At 57.4% G+C, this 24674-nt stretch overlaps 7 protein-coding genes across 7 annotated transcripts; 4 read left to right on the plus strand and 3 right to left on the minus strand.

Annotated features, from left to right (window-relative positions):
- Positions 1-186: 186 nt before the first annotated feature.
- On the minus strand, positions 187-4551 carry CH63R_04165 (RNB domain-containing protein; the record flags this gene model as incomplete). The annotated part of the gene is made up of 4 exons (XM_018299140.1): positions 187-226; positions 322-1670; positions 1722-4252; positions 4392-4551. 4 exons carry the CDS (start codon positions 4549-4551, stop codon positions 187-189), a joined length of 4080 nt encoding a protein of 1359 aa, XP_018160386.1.
- Positions 4552-7407: 2856 nt separating this feature from the next.
- CH63R_04166 (GLE1-like protein) lies at positions 7408-9080 on the plus strand (the record flags this gene model as incomplete). Its single annotated transcript, XM_018299141.1, has 2 exons — positions 7408-8250; positions 8301-9080. 2 exons carry the CDS (start codon positions 7408-7410, stop codon positions 9078-9080), a joined length of 1623 nt encoding a protein of 540 aa, XP_018160387.1.
- A 493-nt stretch (positions 9081-9573) lies between these two features.
- Positions 9574-10407, minus strand: CH63R_04167 (SNARE domain-containing protein; the record flags this gene model as incomplete). Its single annotated transcript, XM_018299142.1, has 2 exons — positions 9574-10291; positions 10361-10407. 2 exons carry the CDS (start codon positions 10405-10407, stop codon positions 9574-9576), a joined length of 765 nt encoding a protein of 254 aa, XP_018160388.1.
- A 679-nt stretch (positions 10408-11086) lies between these two features.
- CH63R_04168 (Cra-b-like protein) lies at positions 11087-12889 on the plus strand (the record flags this gene model as incomplete). Its single annotated transcript, XM_018299143.1, has 1 exon — positions 11087-12889. One exon carries the CDS (start codon positions 11087-11089, stop codon positions 12887-12889), a length of 1803 nt encoding a protein of 600 aa, XP_018160389.1.
- Positions 12890-18431: 5542 nt separating this feature from the next.
- Positions 18432-19920, plus strand: CH63R_04169 (uncharacterized protein; the record flags this gene model as incomplete). The annotated part of the gene is made up of 2 exons (XM_018299144.1): positions 18432-18455; positions 18769-19920. 2 exons carry the CDS (start codon positions 18432-18434, stop codon positions 19918-19920), a joined length of 1176 nt encoding a protein of 391 aa, XP_018160390.1.
- Positions 19921-20434: 514 nt separating this feature from the next.
- CH63R_04170 (RWD repeat domain-containing protein) lies at positions 20435-21262 on the minus strand (the record flags this gene model as incomplete). The annotated part of the gene is made up of 1 exon (XM_018299145.1): positions 20435-21262. The coding sequence occupies one exon, from the start codon at positions 21260-21262 to the stop codon at positions 20435-20437; it is 828 nt and encodes a 275-aa protein (XP_018160391.1).
- Positions 21263-21994: 732 nt separating this feature from the next.
- CH63R_04171 (Heterokaryon incompatibility protein) lies at positions 21995-24274 on the plus strand (the record flags this gene model as incomplete). The annotated part of the gene is made up of 1 exon (XM_018299146.1): positions 21995-24274. The coding sequence occupies one exon, from the start codon at positions 21995-21997 to the stop codon at positions 24272-24274; it is 2280 nt and encodes a 759-aa protein (XP_018160392.1).
- Positions 24275-24674: the final 400 nt, after the last annotated feature.

Raw genomic sequence — 24674 nt, forward strand, 5'->3', positions numbered from 1 at the left:
TCCAGGGACGAAGATAAAACTTCCTATTACCCCTTCCAATCACGATGTATCGTCCGTCTCTCACCCAAACTTTTCTACACCGTTCATGATGTATTTTAACTCCGGGGACCCTCGATGTGCTCGTCTGTCCCGTGGGCGTGGCCAATCTGTGTACCTCTCGGACACCGTACATATCAAGACACCACTTTACAGGGCGTAGGGGTTCAAAGAGCGAATAGTCAAGCAACTGCGTCATGTTAGCACATTTCTCAAGGCAAAAAAGAAGAGGAAAAGAAGAAACAGAAAGAGATAAAACCGCTGAGAATAATGGGTCCAACTTACGGTGGGCTCTTGGAGAGATCGGTCTTAAGAATCACAGGAACCCTGGTCATCTCCGTCACGTCTTGAATGTACTCGCCTCCCTCCTCGCGCAGCTTGAAGAGCTTGAGGTACTTCTCCTTGTTCGACAGGCGGGTCTCGGGAGCCTCCGGCGCAGGAACCTTGGAGTCGGATCTCGTGCGCTGCAGAGGCTTAGCATCAGATCGAGTTGGCGAGCCGGGAACGCTCTGCGTGGGCCTCTCGGCCAACGAGGCACCGGCCATGGCCTCGGTGATGTCAGACGCATTGTCGTCATCGTCGTCGAAGAGCGCATCGACGTCGTCGGTGGAGATGGTGCCCGTCTCCGTCTGCTTACGTGCAGCCTCCTCTCTCTCCTTCTTGGCACGCTCCGAGGCTTCCGCTTGACGAGCGGCGGCCATGGCGTTGGCGTTTCTAACGGACGCGGCAGCCTTAGGGCGCTCATCTTCGGGCACGTAGGCAGAGCTCGGCACGCCCTTCTCCCAGTAGAGCTCGAGTACTCTCTTCTCCTTTCTGAACTCAGCCTTCTTGAGAGGCAGCTGATCACAGTGCACGCGCTTTTCGAAGCCCCATTCGGGAATGAGAACGTCGAAGGCCGACTCATACACGCAAAGGACGATGCCTTCAGTGATGAGATCACCGTTGACCTCCTGTCGCTTCTTGTCCATCTCGCGGCAGGACTCAATGTGAATACTCTGCTCCTGGGCGTTCTGCGCAGAGTCCTTCTTGGTGTTGCAAGACTCAATGGTCTTGACGAGGCTCTCGAGGTCTTCCGTGTACTCGATTTTGCCCTCGGATAGCGCAGCCTCGAGCTGGCGATGGACGATGATATCAGCGTAGCGCCGGGTGGGGCTAGTGAAATGAGTGTATAGAGGCAGGTTGAGGGCATAATGAGGCCACAGCTGCTTGGCCGTCTTGCCAGCAATGAAGTATCTGGCACGTTGCATCGACTTGAGAACGAGCGTCTCCATCCCCTTACGGACATCGGCGTCGTCGACCTTGAAAAGGCTGTTGTGCAGGCTGCCGCTGCCAGACGTCTCGACCTCGTAGCCAATCGCGTTCATGCGATCAGCGAAGGTCTGCAGGCGTCGGGCGTTGGGTGGGCCTTGTCGACGAAGGAGAGCCTTCTCAGGGAGAGCCTGGGCGAGACGCTGGGCAACATAGCTGTTGGCCTTGTGCATGAGCTCCTCAACGAGCTCCGTTGCGGGAGTCGAGTCAAAGATGTTGTGCTTGATAGGGATGTTCTCATCGTCAAGCTGCTGCAGAAGCCTTAGGGGAGCAATGGGCTCGCCACCAGCGCCCAGACGAGCCTCGGTAAACTTTTGGGCGACAGCCTGCGTATTGTTAGTGAAGCCCATGTAGCTGCGTGATTCAGAGGTACTCACGTTGAGGATCTGAACATCCTTAAGTTGGATGGACTCATGTTTCCAGTCAGCCTGGCCGTTCAGAGCGGCATCAATTTCATCAATAGTGATCTTGGCAGTGCTCTTAATGATACTCTTGCCCACCCAGGCATCACCCTCCGCAACGGAGCCGTTGTGGGGGTTGACGCGGAAGAGCACACTGACGGCAAGGCGCTCTTCGCCAGGGGCCAGAGAACAAACCTCGCCGCCGATCTTGGGAGGGAGCAGGGCGCAGGTCCGGTTGACCAAGTGAACAGCAGTGCCACGCTTCTTGGCCTCGCGGTCAATAAGCGAGTTCGGCTTGACAAAGTGAGTGACATCTGGAATGTGGATACCAATATCGATCTTGCCATCAGGCTGGGTCTTGATGTGGATGGCGTTGGCAAGCTCAGGGGAACCGTTCAGGTCGAGCGTAACAACCTTCTCGTCACGGAAGTCCCGACGAGCAGCCAAAGCAGCCTCATCTTCCTTGTCAAGAGACCAGTCCTGCAGACCAACGCTGCGCAGCACAGCCTCGGAGAATTCGTCCGAGGAAAAGTTGTTGTCGCGCAGAAGAGCGTCGGTCTCCACCTTGAGGTCGCCCATGCGGCCCAGCTGCTCGACGAGGGTACCGAAAGGGTGCAGCGAAGTGATGGGCCAGCGCTTGATGCAGGCCACGAAAATGCGATCGGCATAGTCCTGGTGCTTCTCGACGAAGTCGCGGGGCGCCTGCTCGGTGGGGATGGCAATGAGCGGCACGCGCTTGTCGGTAGGCTTGAACCAAACAATTTTGGGCTTCTCCTGAGAGCGGTTGTCGTGGTGACGGTTGTTGCCACCATCTCTGGCGGCTCTCTCGGCCTCTTGCTTCTCCTTGGTAGCCTGGCTGCTGGGTCGGAGCAGGCCAAGGTTACCCGAGAACATCTGGCCAGCGACACGCTCGATGACGGCCACTATGTGGCCAGCGTAGAGGGGCTTGGCCTCATCGTTGATTTCCTCCTCTTCGACGAGAAGCAGGCTCTGGCCCTCGACTTCGACGTCGTCGTTCTTCTTCTGGGTAGGGCGCTGGCGCAGACTACCCCGGCGGCGGATGCCGCCCTCTTGCTGAGTGTTGTCATCGTTGTTACCGGATGACTGACTCTGTCCGTTGGTCGATCCAGAGCGGGTATCAGTGATGTCCTTGCGCTTCTTCTTCTCTTCCTTCTCGCGCTTCTGCGACCAGACCTCGTCGACGTCGAGGAGCTCGACGGCGACCAGATCGCCCTCGAGAGCACGGTTGCGATCCTTGCTACCACAAATAAAGATATCGGCATCGAGCAAACCGTCCTGGGTGGAAACGTAGGCGTCGCTGCGGTTCTTCTTGTTCACGCGAAGGATACCAGACACGAGCTGCCCATCGCCGAGGAGAGCCGGGAGAGTGGCCTGGGGGAGATAAGGGGTGAAAAGGGTCTTTCTCTGCTGTTGCTGCTGCTGGTTTCCACCAAGCTGGCCAGCATGCTGACTACCCTGGAGACCAACGAACTGCTGGCCATTCATTTGCGCAGCCTGAAGGGCCTGCAGCTGCTGAATCTGCATGGGGTTCAGCTGCTGACCGGGGTACATGCCCATAGGAAGCATGGAACCGGGCATCTGCATCAGCTGAGGCTGACCGGGGTACTGGAAAGCTCCAATGTTGGAGATGGACTGGTTGATGGAGCCACGAGTGCGGTGGCCGGGCTGGAAGCCACCTTGATCCTGACCCTGGTTGCCGCCCTGGTTGCGCCAGTTGCCATCAAAGTTACGAGAGCCGGTTCTGGCGTGGCCGCCACCGGTCGCGCTGCCTCGGCGACCGAAGTCGTTCTGGCTGGAGTCGCCAGAGAAGCCGCCGCGGCCTGCGCCGCCACCACCACGGCCGTTGACAGCCATGCTCTGGCTGCGGCCGTGTCCACCGCGTCCGCGACCGGCGCTGGTACCCTGGGCAATTGGGGCCTCGGATTGGGCCGGAGCGGGGGCGGGGGCGGAGGCGCCACCATCGGCACCGGTCTCGTTGGAGGGACCGGACATGGGGAACTGGAAGCCCGATGTGGTACGCTTCTGCTGGGCGATCTCTGCCGCCTTCTTCGCATCGGCAAGGGCGAGGGAGTGACGTCGTTGATGACCCCCTCCGGCGCCACCGCCGCGACCTCCGCGACCACCGGAGTTTTCCCTGCCGGGAGCAGCGGTAGCGGCATCGTTGAAGTTGGAGCCGGAGGCACCCGACGAGGGAGCGGGAGGCGGGCCCATTCCCATGTTGGGAAGTGCCGACTGATTACGGCGATGTGACATTGGCTGGGTAGGAGGTCCTCCCATGGAAACATTCTGCTGCGGAAGCTGTTGGGGGAACTGGAAGCCGCCTTGCGGCGCCATGCCCTGCTGCAGGGGGTTGAATGCACCACCTGGGCCGAGCTGCTGCGTGGGGGGCATCATGCCCATGTTCATGTATTGTTGCTGAGTAGCTTGGATCTGCTGCTGCTGCTGCTGCAACAACTCAATCTGCTGTTGGATGGCTAGCTGTTCCACTACGTAGAAGACAGAAATGTCAGCATCATTGTCGTGCGTTGGAGATGATGGAAAGCGAGGGGGCCAGCAATACAGTTGAACAGAGCTCGATGGGCGATTGAGAAGGGCGGAAGGATGATGGGATTGGAATCGACTTACTACCCGGGTTGGCAAACATGCTCATCAACGGAGTCAGCTCAGAGGGGCTTCTCCTGTGTGCAATGTGAAGGCGGCGGCCGGTCGGGCCCGGTACGCCGCTCGCAGGCTGCTGCGGCTGCGGCGGCTGCTGCTGCTGCTGTTGTTGCTGCTGCTGCTCCATGGCGGGCAGTCAAGCAGATGAAAGATTGGGTTCTTTTTGATTGTAATGCACGTCAAGTGCGTCGGTTGTTGATGAGCGGATGGGCAGGACTGGCAGCGCCGGATAGCAGGTGGTTCGGCGTAGACGTCGACGAGGTTTGTGGGATGATGTGGCACGTATTGACGTATGTAGTTGCGTACTAAAGACAGTGGAGAACTGGGATAGTGGTTTTGGCTTCTGGTGTTTGGGTTTTGTGGATGTGGTTGGTTTTCAAGGAAGGAAGGTGTTTGTTTGTCTGATCGATCGAAGAGGGATTGGATTGGAGATGTATGGATGGAGGGGGGAGGAGGACAAGAGGATTGGTGGTTTGTCGGCGGGAAGAGCGAGGTGAAAGGGAAGGGAGCTCGCAAGGAGTGTGCGAAGTGATGGTTGAGGTGGGAAAAACGGATGAGGCAGACACTACGTGAAGAGAAGACGAGGCAGGATGGGAATGTCCTCTCTGAGAGAAAGCGACGGGGGGGGGTTGTTGCGAAAGGCGAGTCGGGGGTGGTGTGGAGTGGGGGGAGGAGAAGAGGAGGAGACCAGGGAGACAGCAGCACCTCAGCAACACGGCACCGCACCGAGTACGGGCACCACACTATTGGAACTGGAACTGGGCTCTCTCTGTGTAAGGTAGGTAGGTAGTTAGGTACCTAGGCAGTTGGGTAAGTAGCGAGGTAAGGCAAGGTACCTTTTGCGCTAGTGAGAAAAGAGATGCGCGATGGCCACACGGAGTCTGTAGGGAGGCAAAGTCACTTACGTAGGTACGATGGGAGACGCGGCGATTGGGAGTGATGCTACGGGAAACATTGAAGCACTCCCAGTTCCCAGTCCCAGTCACTGTTTCCTGTTCCTGCGCAGTACGGCAATCCGTTTACCAGGTGCGCTCACATCAAAATCTAGACAGTCAACCTACCAGCTAGCTTAGGTCGTTGGTAAGGTACCTTACCCCAAGCTGGAGGGTACATCATGGCGGCATCCCCAAAGGCAGGGCACTCTGCGGGACGGATAGCTAAGCAAGGAGGTACCTGTCCCCCGACGAGCCTGACTTGGGGTTGAGGTCAAGACTCAGTCAGAGGTCTCCATCCAAGTTCGACATGAGTGGGGAGGATGCGCCGGGCGCCGCACGCCAGATACAGAGGACCAGGTCAGGGCTGCCGGGTTCGAGCCTTCGAGGACAGGTAACGCGTTTTTGCGTAGCAGCACCTCGGATACACTCTGTACTTGGCTGATGGGTCCCTCGTCGTAGCGCATTGCCTTGACATTTACCTCCGAGGCACATGCACTCTCTCTAACTCTCTCTGCCTCTCTCTTAAAAATATGTACACATATGTCCCAGACACGTTACGTAGGTGGACAAGCGCGCCGAGAGAGAGAGAGAGAGAGGGGGGGCTTTGAGAACGAACTGCGACGTCCGCCAAGTTCCGTCGCCTCAGGCCATGAACCCTGTCTCTAGAAGTCCAGCCAAAGTCGGCGACCATCAAGCGGCGGCTACTTGCTAGGTACATTGGCGTCAGCGCTATGCATGGGGAGCCAGATGCAGGGCTCAAGTCGATTATCGAAGGGTGCACGGCGGATAGAGTACGCCAGTGTTTCCAAATTGATACTGCGTCAGACCTTTGATAGAGACCCTACCGGCCAGCCGAGCTCGTTGCTATGTGGTGATGGTATTCGTACCTAGGTAAGCATGCTCCTAAACGCTCCCAGCACACCGCAGCATCTCCCGCAGCCATCCGGAGCTGCGATTGACAGTTTCCCCCCCGGTGCAACGGTGGAGTCACTACGTACTATGTACTTCCTCGATGTTATTTCTCCTCAATGGCATCACACCTAATCTCCCTTCCCGATCCAAGGTTCAAAGATATTGGCCGTCATGCCCTGCTCTCAGACGTTCCGTCCAGTCTACGGTCCTGTCCATGTGCCGACTCCGTATGTCAAAGCCTTAACAAAACAAACAGAGAGAAGGCAGGGCAGGGAAACTCAAGGCGAGACAGGTCAGATTCAAACTTCAGTCGTCTCCTCAGTTGGAAACTTGGGCCGGCCCCGACTCCAGTTCCCAAAGCAAGGTACATACCTACCTACCTAGGGTAGTCAGTACCTGGATACTTAGACCAGACGCTCACAGCGTTGACCGCCCGGCAGTAAGCCTTCGGGATGCGGACCCACATGAGGTCCTACCAACCATCGGGGACGCTAGACCGGAATCCGTCAAGATTCCGCTTCACTATTCGCTCAGCAAGCTGCCGTCGTCTCCACTCAGGCTGCAACCACAGCGGCGTCCCCCCTCGTCTCCTTTTTTTTCTCACACGCTGGTGCGTCTCTCTGGCCTTTCCACCCCCATGGTATTTGGAGCTGCGAGCAGCAAAAACTGACTGCCCAGGGTAACAGTTCAGCAGGGGTTGAGGAAGTCTCCCCAAGGAGTCCCGACTCGCCGCGAACGGTAGCATTTTCCCACATCAAAGCGCGCCTGATACATCGTATTATTTTTCGTTGCTCCACACCACTGCCGCGCCCAACCTGAACTTGACAGTTTCTACCCGGTCCAGTTGACGACACACACCCGACCCAAACGGTCTAAACGATTGAGAAGCACAGCCTCGTCTGTACTCCAGCCATCACCCAAGCCTCGTCTCCCCAGTCCGCCGCGCCGCGGACGTCACCCGTTGTTTTTTCCATTCGGATTTCTTCTGGGGGTTGACCTTTTTTTACTTACCTCTTCGGTTGCCGGTGCAGTTTTGCATCCCGTGCTGGACCCCACTGATGCCGTAAAGACCCGGTCAACACTTCACCACCACCGCCGCCGTCCCGACTGGCAGTCACCTGTGCGTGCGACCAACTATGGCGCATTCGTCTCCCTCGCGGAGGAGCCAGCAGAATGGCCTTGTCAAGTCAAGCCCCGAGCGCTCCTTCGGCGCCGACTTCCTCGCCGAGAATCGGAACTCGGAGCTAAGCCATCGCGACGCCCTCGCTGCTGCCCAGCTCGAACACGAGCGCGTTCGCCTCGCTGCGTTGAGAGTCTACGAGGTGCATCAACTGCAGGAAGAGAAGCAAAGGCTGGAGGCTGAGCAAAGAAGGATAGCACAGTTGCAACGAGAGGAAGAGGAACGGCTCAAGGCCGAGGCCGCGGTGCGTGCCGAGCAGCAGAGACTCAGAGAACTCAAGGCGAAGCAGATCCCTCAGCTGCCACCCGAGCCCGAACCCGAACCGCCCAAGCCGGAGCCCAAGAAGCCGCAAGAGCCTCACGTCAATGGCACGACCGAACGAACGGCCGCTCAAACCGAAACCTCTGTTGCGGCAGTCGCGAAAACACAGCCGGCTCCCTTGACGAGTGCACCGGCACCAGCTCTGCAGGCCGCGAAGGCTCCTCCCACCGCCCCTTCGCCACCGACTGCGAAGGAACCATCTGCTCCGCCGGCCCAAGCTAATGGGTTTTTGACGAAGCCTGCCGAGCCTGCGCAACCCAAGCCCGTCACTCAAGCAGCCGCGCCCGCGCCCGCCACTTTGCCTACCGCCGATCGATACACCGAGATACACCAAGCTCTCAAGAAACTGAGAAGGGATGTTGAGACTCTGTCGAAACAACCCGGGTCCCCATTGAAGGGCAAGCTGGGAGACATGCGCAGGCAGATCAGGAAGTCTATTGGGCAACTGACCGCCGGCAAGGGTGCAAACGTTACTCCTGTAAGACATTTGTCCACTAGTTTCCTATCAAGATGCTAACCATACGCCAGATTAACACCATCAACGGCGCTCTGCGCGAGTCTCTTGACGGGAGAGTACCTTCGCCTCTTGTTGACGCAAACACCTACGTTCAGCAGAACAGAGAACCAGTCGAAGGTGCTGTTAATAACGGCCCGCAGCTGCCAGCTCTGTTCATCTATCTCCTCAACATCCTCGCAAAGGCGATTGTTCAGCAGTTTGCCAACGAAGGCGGCGCGAATCCTAAGTCGGCCGAGCCGGTCGGCATCGTGACTGCCCAGATCTTCTCCAACAAAGATTACCAGTGGCGCGGGGGGTCCATGATTGATATTCTCATCGCCAAGTTCCGCGTGGCTTGCCCCGTTTTGTTCGGCTCTAGGGGAAGCGACAAGACTGAGAACGGCCGCAGGGCCATCGGCTGGAAGAAGGAGAACGGCAACTGGATCCCCGAGCAGTCGCACAACGATAGGATGACGGGCCTCGGTGCCGGTTTCGCAGCCATCGCATTGAGAGATTTCAGCAAGGCCTCCAAGACGAACCCTTACCCCCCCACCAACTACTGGAAGGCCATGGCGCAGATCGTCAACTCGCCGCCGCAGCTCGTCTCCAACACCCAGTACGTCGTGCTCAAATCCATGATTGATGGCCACGAGCAGCGCTTTATCAACTTCTATGGCAATGCAGCCATCGCCGCCCTACGTATGGCCCTGGTAGAGTTTCCAAAGAAAGCTCCGCCGGGCGCCACTGCTGCCCAGGCGCTGCAGGTTCTGGCTGACGTGTTACGACGAGACTCCGGCCTAGAAGTGGCGTAGAGGCGGCGAACCCAGACAGGGACGGGGAACAAATTTATGCATAAACAGAAAAGGGGAGGACCGGCTTTTTGATATCGGAAATGGTGGGCACACAAATTCGGGCGTTTCTGGAGATCCGAGCAGCATGGATGGGCGCACGTACACAAAAGACGGGCGAGGAGCGAACTCTCCCATAGATGAGAGGCCACGAGTCTGATTCAGACCACGCATGGGCGAGGGGGATTTCTGGAGCAGGAAATTTTATTTCCCCCAGAGCATTTTAGAATTGTGTGTATCTTTTGTTGGATGGACGATCTGCCATACCTTAAATGAAGACCTCCCAGCAGTAAACACATTTTGTCCAAATAGCAGACGCTCCTTGAAACTCCATATCCCTTCCCGACAGGCTCGGGTTATCGCAGCTCCCCTCCTTTTTTCTACTTCTGAACCCCCCTCGCCTTTCTCTCACACATCCTCCGCGTGTGTCTTGCAGCATATTGCTCTAGACCCAGTCTCACAAGATCAACAACAACACCAGTAGCACAATCAGCACAAAAATGAGCACGGCGATGCAGCAGCTACTCAGGCGGTCCTCATTGCGGCGCATGACGTACTGCAGCTTCTGGACACCCGTCTGTAGGCGGCCGCCGACGCGGTCCGCGACGCTGTCGACGACCTCAAGCATCTCGCGCTGCTCCTCGAGCTCGCGGCCCATGTCATCGGCCTGGCGGCGCAGGTTGCCGACCGTCTGGAACACGCCGTCGAGGTGGGTGTCCTGCTCGCGCATCATCTCGAGCTGCTGCTGCTGCTCGAACTCGGCCGTGTAATCCTCCCCGCCGCGGCCGCGGTCGTCGCCATCAGCGATGGCAAAGGAGCTCGGGTCGGGGAGGTCCGAGTCGGCGCCGGATTTTCCCTTGGAAGATGAGGAGACGTCGCCCAGCTTCTTAGCGAGCTCCTCGCGCATGTCTTCGACCTCGCCGCCGACATCCTGAACGAGGCGTTTGCGTCTGGTGATTTCCGAAGGGGAGAGGCCAAAGGCGGAGGGGTCTGACTCGACGGCCTTGACGGACTCGACGAGGTCGGCGAGGTCCTCGGCTAGCGACTCGAGTGCGGATGCGAGGTCGGAGCGGGCGGAGGCGAGCTCGGGAGAGGTCGGGGACGTAGAGAGGGAGCGGATGCGGAGGTACGAGGTGAAGAGGGGCCGGGTCGAGTCCAGCTGGGCGAGGACATCTCTGTTACGGTCGTCGTTAGTGAGATATTTTCCAAGAGCTTTGCCTCTCTGCGGAAAGGGGGATGCCTACTGTTGGACCTGGAGGAAGGGATCCTCTTCGTTGGCGGAGGACATCATCCTGGCGATGGGGGTATGGAAAGGCGCATCCGTGGACGCATTGGTTTGCAGCAAGCACCACGGATCTTTCAGATCTTGGGGGTCAATCGCGCAGGTGTCTGAGGGTCGGAAGCTGGACGTTCGGGGTGCGGACTTTGGTTGAGCTGTCGTCGGTTTACCTTTTAGGTTACCGCGGCGGCTGGGATGACGTTTGCGCTTCCGGCCGGTGCTGTAAGCTGTCACTACAGGTACGGATACGGCTACTGCGTCCCCTTGATGTAGGCCCACTCCTGGAGGTCACCGGCAGGTAAGGAAGGTACTTGCCGGGGGAGTACCGGGTACAGGACTTGGGGCGACTGTGTCCGGAGTTTCCCCGACAGTGCCCAGACCAGCCTTACCTCGCGTGCTCTCACCGATAATCCTTGTCAGGAACTTGGGGGTGTGCCCCTCCTTCACCGAGAAAAATCCCCTCCATTAGTCCCATTTTTATTTTTTAAATGTACTCTGTAAGCTGGATTTCGTTCATATTCGCATTCCACACTCACTCGCTCGCTCACGACCAAACACAATTGCTGAGCCAGTCACTTACTAAGGCCTAGCTGTCCGAGATTTTTTTGTGGAAACGTCGGTCTGTGAGCATACGTGAGGTCAAATAAGTGTGTTCACACCACACAAAAGAGAAGAAGTAGACTTGGGAGAGATGATACCAGAGAAGCCCCTCCCGTGCTCCGACGAGTTCGCCTCGCCGGATGCCTATGTCGCGGCGCTCCTCGAGTTTGCGACCACGACGGACATATTCCAAATTCTCTGTGGCGGCGTTCACGTTCTCGACTTCTTCACAAATGAATCAGGCCTCTTCGCCCAGATCCTCCCGCAGGAGTGGCAGCCCTTCCTGCTGTCATATGACACTGGCGCCCTCCTAGACTTGCTCATGCGGGACGATCTTGACGCCCTCCCGCTGGACTCCATGGACCCTGCGCCGCCAGCAAGCTTCTTGGAGTACATCCGCAGCGTGCGCCGTCTCTCCCTGCGCAGGACCTTCTCGCCATCGTCCCAGGCCGAGGCGAGGCCGCCGCCGAAGCTCTCGCGCTCCGTCGCCGTCGGCATGAAGCCCAAGAAGGTGCATGAGGTCTCTCACTTCGCTCGCTACGTCGACTCCCTCGCGGGCGCCATCTCGTCCCGCTGGGGCAAGGAGACGACGCACTTTGTCGACTTTGGCAGCGGCCAGAACTACCTCGGCCGCACCCTGGCGCTGCCGCCGTACAACCGCCACGTCGTCGCCGTCGAAGGCCGCGAGCACAACATCGACGGCGCAAAGGGCCTTGACGTCCTCTCTGGCCTGGCGAGCAAAGAGGTTGTCATGCGCAACAAGAAGCTTTGGCTGCAGATGCAGGCCGACAGGCTCGGCACGGAGGCCGTCAGGAACGTGCCCAGCAAGCTCTCGACCGACGCCGTCGAAGACTTTGACTTCCGCCCCATCAAGGAGCTCGAGCCGCAGTACAACCGCGCGCTGGGCAAGGGATCCGTGTCGTACGTCGTTGGCCGGCTGGAGAGCGGCGACCTGACCGAGGTCATCGGGCGCATCGAAAAGGAGGTGCTCCCGGAGGAGGAGGACAAGGAGCTCAAGATGATGGCCGTGTCGATCCACTCGTGCGGCAACCTCTCGCACTACGGCATCCGCTCGCTCGTCATGAACCCGGCCATCCACTCGGTCGCCATCGTCGGCTGCTGCTACAATCTCCTGACGGAGAAGCTCGGCCCGCCGACGTACAAGTACACCTATGCGCGGCCCAGCCTACAGGCCCTCAACGGCCGCGTGGTCCGCGAGTCCGCGCGACATGACCCGGAGGGCTTCCCCCTCAGCGAGACGCTGTCCACATACAAGGGCGAGGGCGTGCGCATGAACATCACGGCGCGCATGATGGCCTGCCAGGCGCCGCAGAACTGGACGCAGACCGAGAGCGACGACTTCTTCACACGGCATCTGTTCCGCGCGGTCCTGCAGAAAATCTTCCTCGACCGCGGCGTCATCAACAAGGTCTACCACCGCGGCATGGACGACAACGAAGCCGCCAGCGACGAGAACGGGGACGCACGTCCTGATGAGTCCCCCTTCAACACCAGCACGAACCCGGTCATCATCGGCTCGCTGCGCAAGGCGTGCTACAGGTCCCTCAAGGACTACGTCCGCGGCGCTGTGGCCAAGCTGACGACGAACCGCGAGTACAGCCAGTACAGCGACGTCATCCGTGACAAGATGGCGGGCATCTCGGACGAGGACATCGCCGCGTACGAGCGGGACTACTTGTGCCGCAAGAAGGAGGTGGCGGCAGTATGGAGCCTGATGGCTTTCAGTGCGACCGTGGTTGAGTCACTCATCGTCACGGACCGCTGGCTGTTCCTGCGGGAGCACACCGACGTCGTCCGGGACTGCTGGGTCGAAACCGTCTTCGACTACAAGGAGAGCCCGAGGAACATGGTGGTCGTGGGCATCAAGAAATAGAGAACCCGCGGAGACGCGGCACGTCTCTTTCCGACTTGGCGTGTCCGTACCCTCTTCCTACCTTGACTCGAGTCTCCCACGTCGCAAGACCCTCCACCGTGTTCAAGTGTCTTTGCCATTTTGATTGATAGTCTACATTTCCAGCGGCAAACTCGCGAGCCAACATAGCGGTAGGAAGCTTGAACAGGGCATACACCACAGACGCTAGCAGACAACCGCGTCCTCTACGCGCTGGGCATGCAGTCGCATGAGTAGCAGTCGTCAAAACCGGGCAGCCCGTCCGTCGATCCAGGACAACGGTGTGTACGTGTATATACGAACGACCCGTCGCTGCTAGAGCCCGCAACGATGTCGTCGGTTATTGCAGCAAGCGGGTAACCCGCGGAGTTCTACTTGCCGCACGACCTCGAGCCTTGATGTCACGCATGAGATTGACGTCAGTCAGTGTGGATGGTTGTCGCTGACGAAGAGCCTTCCCGCGGCTCTCCCACCCACGTACGTTCAATACAGGAGGCACGAAGGCAAGACGGTCACGCAAAGATGAGGCACACCACACCACACCACACCACACCATGGCTCAGCCCCTCGCATCATTGCCATAGAGGGGTTCCCGGCGGCGGGGCAGCGGTGCCGAAACCCTGAACGGTTCAACGGGGACAAATTCGGCCGTTCACAGCAACTTCGTATAACCTCAACTTCAAGACTCAAAAAAAAATTCTCTCTTTCTCCCTCCCCTAGCCTTACAGGGTCCTGGAGCTAGCTAGCCGCCGAAGAATGGATGGACAGTCATAGCTTTAGATAAAGACACATTCGCCAGACAAGTCTGGGGTCCCTATCTGTGGATCCATGGGACGGGTACGATCTGATCCGCACAGATAAGTCGAGGGAGCACGGACGAATGGAGAGGGATGGGGCCTTCATCGGAGATTTGGCGAAGCACGATCCAGTGGCAATGAAAAAAGAAAAGAAAAAAAACGCGAAAAAGTTTCCGCAAAGATTATGAGGCCGAAAGGGAGAGAAAAAGACTCAATCCCGAAACTTGAGGGCCTCGGCCTCGGCGAAGCTCCGGCCGTATGATGGATCATGGCACCGCGAATGTCACCTGTCTCCAGTCGAGTGGAGGTTTGTCCTCTCCTTCCATGTCGTCGTTAGCCGGTAATAGAGAACCAGCATAGCGAGGACACAAAACGCCTCCGGATGCCGATGTCTAGTTGGGGTTCCCTGCTTCCTCGGCGGATTATCCGCGCACATCTGGTCGGTCACCCAGTAATCGTGCCCAGTTCTTCAGTGACATTGTGAGGAGGAGGGGGACATGTAATCCCGAGAAAGAAGGGGAAAAGGTGTGCGATGCTGTCATAAGTGCGCGCGGTGACGATGCTGACGCATGGCGTGCCTGCCGAACCTCCGACGCTTTGCCTGCATGTCAGCAGGGACCGAGTATTTGGGCAAAGGCGGCTGTCCGAAGTAGACCGCAGGCGTCTCGTTGGACGGCGAGTGTGTCACAGGGCAGCTTCTTCAGGAGTTGTGGGTGGTTCGGTTGGTCGTGCACCTGTGGTTGTCAAACGGTAAACCAAGCCACGCACTCGGCGAGTCAGGTCCCCCGGCCGCCAGACTTGAGCGGCCGGGGTGATTGCCAGCGAATGCGTGAGAGCGATCGACGGCAGCACGCTTAGTAGCGGCCATTCGAGGGTACTGTATGTATTCGCGTTGGGGTAGGGTAGCATTGGACGCGGTTGCTGAAGGGATCGGATCCCAGGATCCAGTTCTGGGATGTGTGAGCTTGTAGTGCACGATAGCGGCCCCCCCCCCCCCCCTGTTCCCTCCACCGAGGTATGCACTGCTCTCCCTTGGGGATATATGGCGCCAGCGAGGTGTTAATTCCTGTCTCGATGCAACTCGGCCACCGGCCGGTTTGTCGATAACGGGAAACCCGGACGACATAGCTGTCACGGCAGCTTGCAGTAGTCGTCCGACCAGCAGGGAGGGGGGGACAGGAGGAATGTCATTGGAGAATCCATGTCCTTATCCCCAACGACGCTTGCATGAGCGCCGATTTAGAACAAAGCAGACAGACAATTGGGCCAGTAAGAAGGCTCAATGTGATTGGGAAAGGGAAAGGGTTCGGGACAAGGTTCAGGAACCGCTGCGATCGGCGGGGGCCCGGTGTCCGGGGCAGGGAGAAAAAAGACTTGCTTATTCCTACAGCCCGCCACAGGCACCTTGCATGGTCTATGGCTAAACTTTTGGTTTGACGCAATGGCGTTCGACGTTTGAAAGGGCCAGCTGAGATGGCAAGTAATAGGCTCGGGGTTCGACAAGCCAAGGCGAGGCCAAATGAGAGTTGGAAATGAGGTGGAGGTGGAGGGTTGGCGAGCTGGAGATGCCATCACCAAAGAGAAGCTGCTTCAGTGCCTCGTGGGCCCCAGGCATCTATCCCCGAATTAAGGATATGGATGTTTCAATTACCCCCACGCGAGGCGTCGCTTGACGCCTGTGGGCGACTCGATGCGATGCCCGACGCCAGCCGGAATTCTGGATTAGGCAACGGATGTGTGCGTATGAGAGGGACGCCCGTTGTTGTTACTTTCCGTTCGTGATGAGAAGCGAGAAGTGAGAGGTGACGGAGTGGTGGAACCAAGCCGATGAAGTGAGCTGAGGTGAGGGGTGAGGAAGGTCTTGTGAAGGGACCTACCTGACCTTCTGCCAGGTAAGGTACCTAGGGGGAAGGTAAGTAGGTACAGAGTACTTGCTCCCCTCCCTGTCTTACATCATGGTTTGTTTACTGTGAAGATATTCCTAGGTTGGGATCACTTGAGCCAATGTAAATAAGTACAGTCGCCTTAGCTGCATCATGGATTGCCAAATGGAGGTTTCTTGTGTCTCTCTTCTTCTCAATTCTCCAGACATTCCCGAATATCCTAACCGCTTCCGCTCCAGGTCTGCGCCAAGTCATGCTCACTCACCCAGCAAACAGCTTTCTTCCCAAAAACCCCCACGGAACCAACCCCGCTAGTCTCCTGCACGCCGCCCCAATTGGCGTGCTAAACCTTTTCCTCTTCTTTCCCTTTGCGCCCAGCCCTCCCCCCCATCCGTCTCATCCCATCCCATCTCATCTACGAATACGTGCCGGCACCATCTTTTATTTTGATTTAAACGAATGACTGTCGTCGTTTTAGGTCTGAGGTGAGCTGGCTCGTTTAAGCTGCCTACCCGCCTGCCTGCCCAATACCAACCCCGGACGACGTCGCGACAGGATGATCAGTTGGCCCAAACAGTCCAGTCCAGGCCGTCAGGATGACGGGATTCGGACTAGCGCGGCGCCTCGGGTCTCAGCATCGTCGTTCGAGTCTCGAGTTTCGACACCATGACTTTGACACATTGATCATCGGCGGGAAGGTGCAATATCTGCTCGTATTTGCGAATGGTTTGGACCGTCACTTCGGGTTTGAAAACTCGAGAGTCGGGTTTTGATAGTGGATCCCAGGCGGCGGCTCAACTTCTCCCACTTACACCGGGGCCGCGGACCAAAATACTGTATTGTATGGATGGATGGGCGGGTAACGGGTAGATGGAGGAGGAACCCCCAATTCCCTGACTCGAGAGCGCCCGCTGAATGCCCGCCGCACGCACTCGCCCACGACATCCTCACGGCCAGCCGGTGCCTGGGTGCGCGAAGCGAGGATGGGCTTTCCCGCAGGGCCCGGATTCAGGCGCGATATCCGGCAACTGAGCAGATAACACACAAAGGACACGATCTAGGCCAGGCGATATTCCGTGAAACCGCCCAGGAGAAAAGAGCTCGCACCCTTTCAACTCGTCTGTGTGTCAGGCTGTCTCGATCTTTCTCTCGGCATCCTCGCCGTCGACGCCGCGCTGACAAGACGCACACCACCAAGATGCGCGCAATCATGGGTCCCAGAAAGGCGCATCACACCACACCCACACACATCCATCCCCCCTGCTCAACCCCGCCATGTCATGCTGCCCAGCTGCGCCGACGACCTTGCCTCTGCGGACTCAATCTTTTTGTATCTGGGCCTGGGTTGCACAACTTCCCTCACTTTGGAATGGATGGTTGTCCGCCAGAACGGAACGTGTGAAGTCACCGGCGTCATTGGATGCATCCCGGCGCAACGAGACAAACCGTCGTCGGCTGGTCATCTCCACACAATCCCTGCGTGCACAGCAATCGTGTCGATCCTTGACGCCCAGAGCACAACACTCCAAGACGGATAGGCAGTGGGTGGGTAGGTAGGTAGGTAGGCGGGTATATGAGGAAATAGTATCACTAATAGGAAAGGAAAAGAAGAGAGGCAGAAGAAGAAGGTGAACCTCGGCGAAGAGCGTTGGCGCAAAAGAGGGGCCATAGATGCCCTTACCCGCCTGGGAGGAGGGCCAGCGCTATCTGTGGCATTATGGAGAAGGATCCAATTCACCTTATCTGGAACCACAAGCCGAAATATCGCAGAACTGGCACGCACACGCACTGCCCCAGGAAGAAAGAGCCAGGAACCACGGAGGGGTTTTCCTTTTTTCTTTTTTTTCTAGTTCGATTTCGTGATTCACTGGCCGGGCCCCGGCATCTGGATGCACGGTTGTGCTCTAGTGCGCCCTGGGGCAGCCGCCGCAAGAAAGACCGCCAACACCAACTCCAACACCACTCACACTTCCACAGCGCCGCACTACTGCTCCTCTTCGTCTTCCATGTGTGTCACTGTCAACCGCGCCCCTTCCCAGTGGGAGGTGCTTCTGACTACATACCTATCTATCTGCCTTGCCTTGCCTTGCCCTGCCTACCTAAGGTAGGTAAGTAGCTTGTCTGGCCTTGCCCGCCTTAGCTCGTCTTCAAGGGTCCGTCCCATATCATCGAACCTAATTCCTCTTTTCCCCTTCGCCCTCTCTCCCCTCTTCCCCCCCAATCTGCATTCCGTCTTACTTAACCTTCCCACCCCCCTCCCCATCCCACCCTTCTTGTCTCCTCCTCCCTTTTCTGTCCCTCCTCCTCGCTATCTCTTGTCAACAGTAACAACATATCGTTGCTACTTGGGCCGTCTTTCGCATATTTTTCTTCCTCTTCCACTTCCTCTTCCTTTTGTCCAGGGCTCCACCCTCCGCAGAGTTTCTAAAGTAAACCGGACGCAAAAAAGTACACAGAGTTGGGGAAACAGAGAGGAATCGACGAATCCCCGTGCCAATCACGGCTACCGAGAAATACAGCTTGAAACCCTGACTCTTTCAAGGAGAACATCTGGGTCCAAGAAGGGGGGAATACCCCGACCAACAACCACAACCAACCAAGCCTGAAGCTATATAAACTTTTGGATCGGAAGCCAGCAAGCACAAGGCACAGACAAGAAAGGGCAACCAAGCCCGCCCTTATCTCCCCCTCCTCCTCCTCCGATATATCACTCGGCGCAAAGCCTCGGGCACAACCCGACTGTGCTTCCTGTGCGTCGAAATCCAACTCTTCTAGAAAAGAAAGGGAAAAGGGTGTAGAAACGCACTTTCCCCGCCTTCCACTGCCCGAGGGTTTCACGTCACGATGAACGCCCAGGTCTCGTTTCTCGTAAGTCGCCACGCGCTCTTGTCTCTCTCTCTCTCTCTCTCTCTCTCTCTCTCTCTCTCTCAGATTGTCTCGTTTCTCTTGTTTCTCTTCCACAACTGCGCTCGCGCGGGGGGAGAGAGGGATACATCGACATCTCTCACAAGAGCGAGAGACTCGGTCACCTAAAATGCGGGGCTGGCTTTGCTTGTCCCCCGCTGCGACGCTGCTTGGCTGCATCCCGCCCGGTTGCACCTCCTCGGAGCTAAAATGACACAATTGTCTCGCTCGGTCCCTTGTGAGACCCTTCACTAACACCACGCGTGCGCTGTCCCAGGACGGTAACTACACCCTCATCCACATTCCCCTCGACCTCTACTCGGTGCTGCTGCAGCCTATCCTCCGCGTCCTTCTTCCCCAGACCCAGACGCTCAAGGCGTCAAAGGGCGAACCGGAACATGAGCTCGAAGGGCTGAATGCCGAGAGCCAGCATGGCTTCCTCAACATCAGCGTCACTCCCATGGAGTGTTCCATCGTCTGCCACAGCTCGTGGGCCAAGAATGTCTTTGAGCCCGCGATTAACGACCTTCCCAAAGACATTGCCAAATCTGTCTCAATATCCAAAGACACGTACCTCGTCCTCTCCGTCATTAGCGCCGGCATGGATGCCGCCGGCCGCGTCATGGAATTGACCTCTCCCTTGGCCCTGGCCGGCATCCCCATCTTCTTCATTACCACCTACTACTCCGACTTCATCCTCGTGCCCACCAAGGACAGGCAGACCGTGGTCAAGGCATTGCTGGCCCGGGGTTTCGAACTGGCCGACAACAATTCCAACTTCGTCAGCCCCGCTGCCTCTGTCCACTCCCGCGGCCCAAGCCAGAACAACGGCCCACCGCTGACGCCTCCGCCCTCGACCGTTGCCGAGCTCCAGGTGCGCACCTTTGACCTGCTCAAGAAGAGGAGTGTATCGCCCTACGTCGAGGACGACTTGCTATTGGTGCAGTGCTCGGGGCGGGAGACCTCCCAGCTCGGAGGTGAACTGTCCCACACCCAGCGACCTTCCCTGAGCCGCCAAGTGACGGGCAACGGCCACCGCCAGACTTGGCTGGACAACATCGACGCGAAGCTGTACACCGCCATGATCTCGGCCCTGGCGGCGCGACCCCGCTTCATCTCCATCACTTTAGCCCAGGAGGACCCGCCGTCGCTGTTGCTCGACAAGTCGCTGCTCGGCCTCTTTGGCGACTCTCTCGTTGGGGACACCAAGACGAACCTCACCCCAATCTTCTTGGATCTCGAAAGTCTTCCGCTTGAAGCCACCGGTATCGTCTGCGGCGTGGCAGGCACCCTGGTGCAAGAAATGCGCATGGGAGACAGCGCAGGGCTTTCCTACCTCTCCACCGCCAGAGCCGGAGCCGTCATCCTCTCTTGCGAACAGTCGATTCGCGCTCTCGAGATTCTCACGCCCAAGTTGTTCAAGGCTTGAGTCACGCGCATACCACCACAGGGAACTAACTGCATTGCCGAGGCAACCCGGAATGGGAGTAGGGTGATGATGATAATGACATATCCGTTGTGCTGAGTTAACGAAGTTGAATGAACGGACGAGTGTACTAGCATGGAATGATCTAGGCGGTTGGCATTTTGGCTTTTTTCCCTTGGTTTTTCTTTCTTGAAAAAGTCTCGCGGGCATGTCGGCGTTTCGGAGGATGGCTCTTTGATGGTAGATACCAACTTTGTACGTCTCTGCAATGCTGGTCGGGTTCGACCCAGGCCTCAACTCGGAATGATTGATCTCCGCTCTCTGGCCCGTTTGCAATATAGTCTCTGGCGATACGACCCGTGTATAGCCTCTCGTGACGCATTGTCTTGGCTTACATGTTAATCAGGGACTTGTCCTCCACGTTGAGCCCTGTCGTCGGGCATGCCATAGCTCCGATCCGCCGGGCCGAGGTGCGGCGCCTCCATGGGTCGAACACAGCGTGCGCGCGCGCGTCGTCTCATTTGCTGTGCCCCTTCTTCTTGCCTTGCCCAGCTTCCTCCACCCAACCGGCCTTGACAAAAGCGTCTCGCGCAGCACTGTTAATCAGCGCGAACCGGCGCGGGCCCAGCTTCTGGCCACCGTACCAACGTGACACCACCACCATGACATCCCACAGATCCATCAACTGCATCAGGTGAAGCAGGCGGCTCCCGGCTGCCGTCTCCCCGTCGTCGTCGCAGTCCTGGAAGCTGGTACCGTTCGGTCCTCGGATGCGCCACGCCGTCATGTTGTGCGTCGCCGTGCGGACCTTCTTGTCCGTGGCGAGAAGGTGCTGGACGTAGCCGGCTGCCTGCTCGGGCGAGGTGACGGGGGCGGCGCGGGCGAGGAACACCGACTTGAGCTCGACGAACGGCTCCGAGGCGATCCACGGCGGCTCCTCCGAGAGGAACGAAGGCGCGGGTTGCGTCTCGTGCTCAGCCTCCTCGCGGAGCGAAGGCGACGGCGCCGACGGCTCGGTATCCGCGTGCACCTCCAGCAGTCTCGAGAACTCCTCGACGGCGTCAAACAGGCATACGGCGCCGGGCTGGTAGACGGCGGCAACGGCCTCGCGGAAGATGGCGAGGTCGCGCGCTCCAGCGCCGCGGGGAGCGTTCTCGCCGGCGCTGTGGGTGCCTAGGACCTCCGGCGGCACGTCTGGGTACGAGTCCGAGAAGTGGATGGTCAGGGACGTGGCGCCCGGGCCGCCGGGTAGGACAAGGATGTAGTTGGGCGGCGAGGGCCGAAGAGTGTCGTCTCCGTAGATGGAGTTGAGAGCCTCTATTTCGTCTTTGAGATCGTCTGACATTGTGAGGAAGAGAAAAAAATGGGACGAAGGTCGTGACTGAATATGAGTAGATGACTTTACTCTGGAGCTAGAAGAATGCCAAGGAGGAAACGAGATGTAGTGTGTGATATGCCGACTTTACGGTTATTGTTAGGTATCTGTTTTTGAGACGCTCTTTGATATTCCAAAGAGTTCATATGTTTCGACGATGGCCCCGAGTTCCTGAGAAAAGGGCTATTGAGGATAGAATATGCCGCGTTGGATATTGAGAGCTTCCTTGAGACGTCGTGAGAAAGTGAGGTACCCAGACTGATCCAAAGCGAGGTCGTTCCAACCGACCAGCGAGTGGGTCGTTAATGGTCCAAGCTTTGTCGGCTCCACACCCCCGGTCATTGCTGCCGCTACCTACATCGATACCTACATCGATGCTTCCTCGAATACCATCTCGAATGTGGTTGCTGCATAAGCCATACATCGACTGCAGCTTCTTCTATGTTTAAGCGCCTCAGATTGGCAATCATGCATGGAAGGCTGGACCTTGCATCATGGCGAGCCAATCACGATGTCAAGGAGCGGCGTACACCGGGCATGCAGCATGACACAAATCGCAGGAGATAGGTCGGGGGTTTCTGAGATGTCAATGTTCTTGATCTCGCCCGAGACCAAGCCTTTCGTCCAGATCATCCTTCTTCGAAATCTCACTTGCGATAAACTCCCTGCTGCCTTAAAAAGCAATCGACACTACGAAAAACCATGTTCAGGCCAGAAGACGAAGAGCCATCTGTCACAGCCGAGGCCACACCGAAGCTGAGTATGAGGGACAAGCCTCCTCTGGTCGACAGGCTGTGTCCAACGTGCAGCCGACTCAATATCTCCCCAGAAAAGTTCGTGTCGAAACGTCACACAGAAAACACTCTCTCGGGACTTCTTGCAACCCCATTTGATTCCGTCTGGTCACAACCCCAGGACTTAGGCTACATCGACGACATTTGCAGACGAATGGACAGCTGCTCGCTTTGTTGGCTTCTGTTTCACGCTGTCCATCTTGATGAGTGGCCTTTGAGTAGAACGTCTACCGGGAGCCGGTATCGTGCGGCCCAAATCTCCAGAGGCGACGTTTGGACCGACGAAGGCACACGGGTTCGCTGTTCCGTCGAGTGGTTGTTGGACGGTCGTCTTTTGGACGACCCGGGGTCCGGAAAGAGGCATCCACCGCCGACCCGCCGCTTGAAAGTCTTCAGCCCCGCGGGGCTCTTCACGGATTCATATATCATGCTTATGTCTCCTAAATCGACGTCTCCGTCCACTGAATCGACATTCTTGGCTCGTCAAATACCTTATGACCAAGCAAACATAGCTCTTCTTCGACGCTGGCTCGACATTTGTAGGACAAACCACGTCAGCGGATGTCGGCCTCATCAAACGCCGCACGAAACTGTCGAGCTGCTTGAGAATCTCAAGTTTATTGACTTGGAAAACAAAGCGGTCGTTGTCAGCTCTCGAAGCGGTGTTCGAGTTACGGAATACGCAACTCTTAGCTACGTGTGGGGCCTCGGTCGACAGCTCACCCTATCTCATGAGACTCTCACCGAATTCAGTTCAAAGGGTTCCTTGAAGCTGAACAGGCCTGATCTTCCAAAGACTGTCCGTGACGCCATGATTCTTGTCAAGTCATTGGGTATCCGGTACATCTGGATAGATTCTCTCTGTATCGTTCAAAACGACCCCAGCGAGATGCAGCGCATTCTCCCGATGATGGACCGTATATATGGAAACTCGGTTCTCAACGTTTGCGCCGCAGCCGGTGACGGCTCCAATTACGGAATCCCGGGATCACCTGCGAGTCCTCGAGCAGCTTGGCAACCGATAGTTCACTATGCGGGGTTCGAACTTGTGGCAACCAAGACCGTTGAGGGCCTCATCGAAAACACCGCCTGGAACAGCAGGGCGTGGACCTTCCAAGAGAGGATGCTCTCCAAACGATCCATGATATTTGTCGAGAACAGAGTCTTCTTCCAGTGTCGTGAAGCAACGTGGTCTGAGGAGGTGTTTTCGGAGGCGTTGGCCTCGTCATGGACTTTGGAGATGGTTCGCTCACCCTTGAAGTCATTCGAGAAGAACCCGGTCCGGCTCTATGTCGAGTACGTCGAGCTTTTCAGTGGCAGGCTCTTGACTTACGAAGCCGATCGGTTACGGGCGTTCGAGGGGATTTCGGCTATGCTCTGCGCTCCACTCCGAGCCTCCTTCTTTTACGGACTGCCCGACTCCTATTTCGACTTTGCACTACTGTGGGAGAAGAAGACGCCTGGGCGGAGACTTAAAGGCATTGGCGAAGACGGGATCCCCAGCTGGTCATGGAGTGCCTGGCTGGACGCCTCCATTTGGCGCCTTTCCATGATTTCCGGCACATTGCTAAACCTTCACGAATGGTTAGAATACCATACATGGGTCGTGTGGTCGTCCAGCCAGTGCCATCCCAGACCAAGTCGCTGGCACGGGTACGCTCGGGAAAACGCAGAGAGCAGGCCATTCGGACGACGACAACCACCGATCTCGGATGACGCCGAGACGAAACCCATCAAGCCAACCACAAGCATTCTGAAGAAGGAATGCCTCTACTTCTGGACGTACACCGCCTTCTTCCGGCTGTCCTGCCAGAGCCGCACCGGCCCAACCTTCGCCTCCAAGCTGGAGCCGGGCCTCCGCCGCTTCGGCCTGCTGGACGCCCACGGAGACTGGTGCGGTACCATCATCCTGGAGGACGAGTGGTCCGACAGCGTGGGCGACGTTGTCGAACTTGCGGCCATCTCCGATGCCCGCGACTTCTCGATGGAGGAGCTGGACACGTGGAACTACTACGTCCCCGAGGACCGCGAGGCCTCCGAGTGGCGACTATATTACGCCTTTTTAATCGTTTGGGACGACAGTCACGTCATTGCCCAAAGGGCTGGGCTCGCCAAAGTTTACCAGCGGGCCTTTGAGCTGGCGTCGTTCGAGCCGGGGAAGGCGTGGAGAGAGATCACCTTAGGGTGAACCCCCCCTTCTTAGCAATCATGCCAGTATGTTCCCCTGATATACCGTCTCTAGGGAGAGAGACAAGACGCATCCACAGGAGGCTTCGAATCACACATACAGCAAGGACTAGTTGATGAGAGCAGCACTGGTAAGAATTGTATTGCTGGTATCAAGGTCTAGGACCTAGGGCATTGCTAAAATATAAAAACAAAGCAAGAAACGCAACTGATGGCATGCCACCGTAGTGGCGCCTAGGCCGAGTAATCATCATCTAAGTCCACCAATGCATCATCAATTCTTTGATGTGCAGAAACGCCGTTTCCCAGGTATCATGTTCGTAGCGTTGTGTTGTAATGTAGCCCTTCCAAACCCATAAAATGCGATCTGACTCCTCGCAATGCCACGCTCATCGCGTCAA

The sequence above is a fragment of the Colletotrichum higginsianum genome, chromosome 3, assembly GCF_001672515.1.
Source record: "Colletotrichum higginsianum IMI 349063 chromosome 3, whole genome shotgun sequence".
NCBI lineage: Eukaryota > Fungi > Ascomycota > Sordariomycetes > Glomerellales > Glomerellaceae > Colletotrichum > Colletotrichum higginsianum.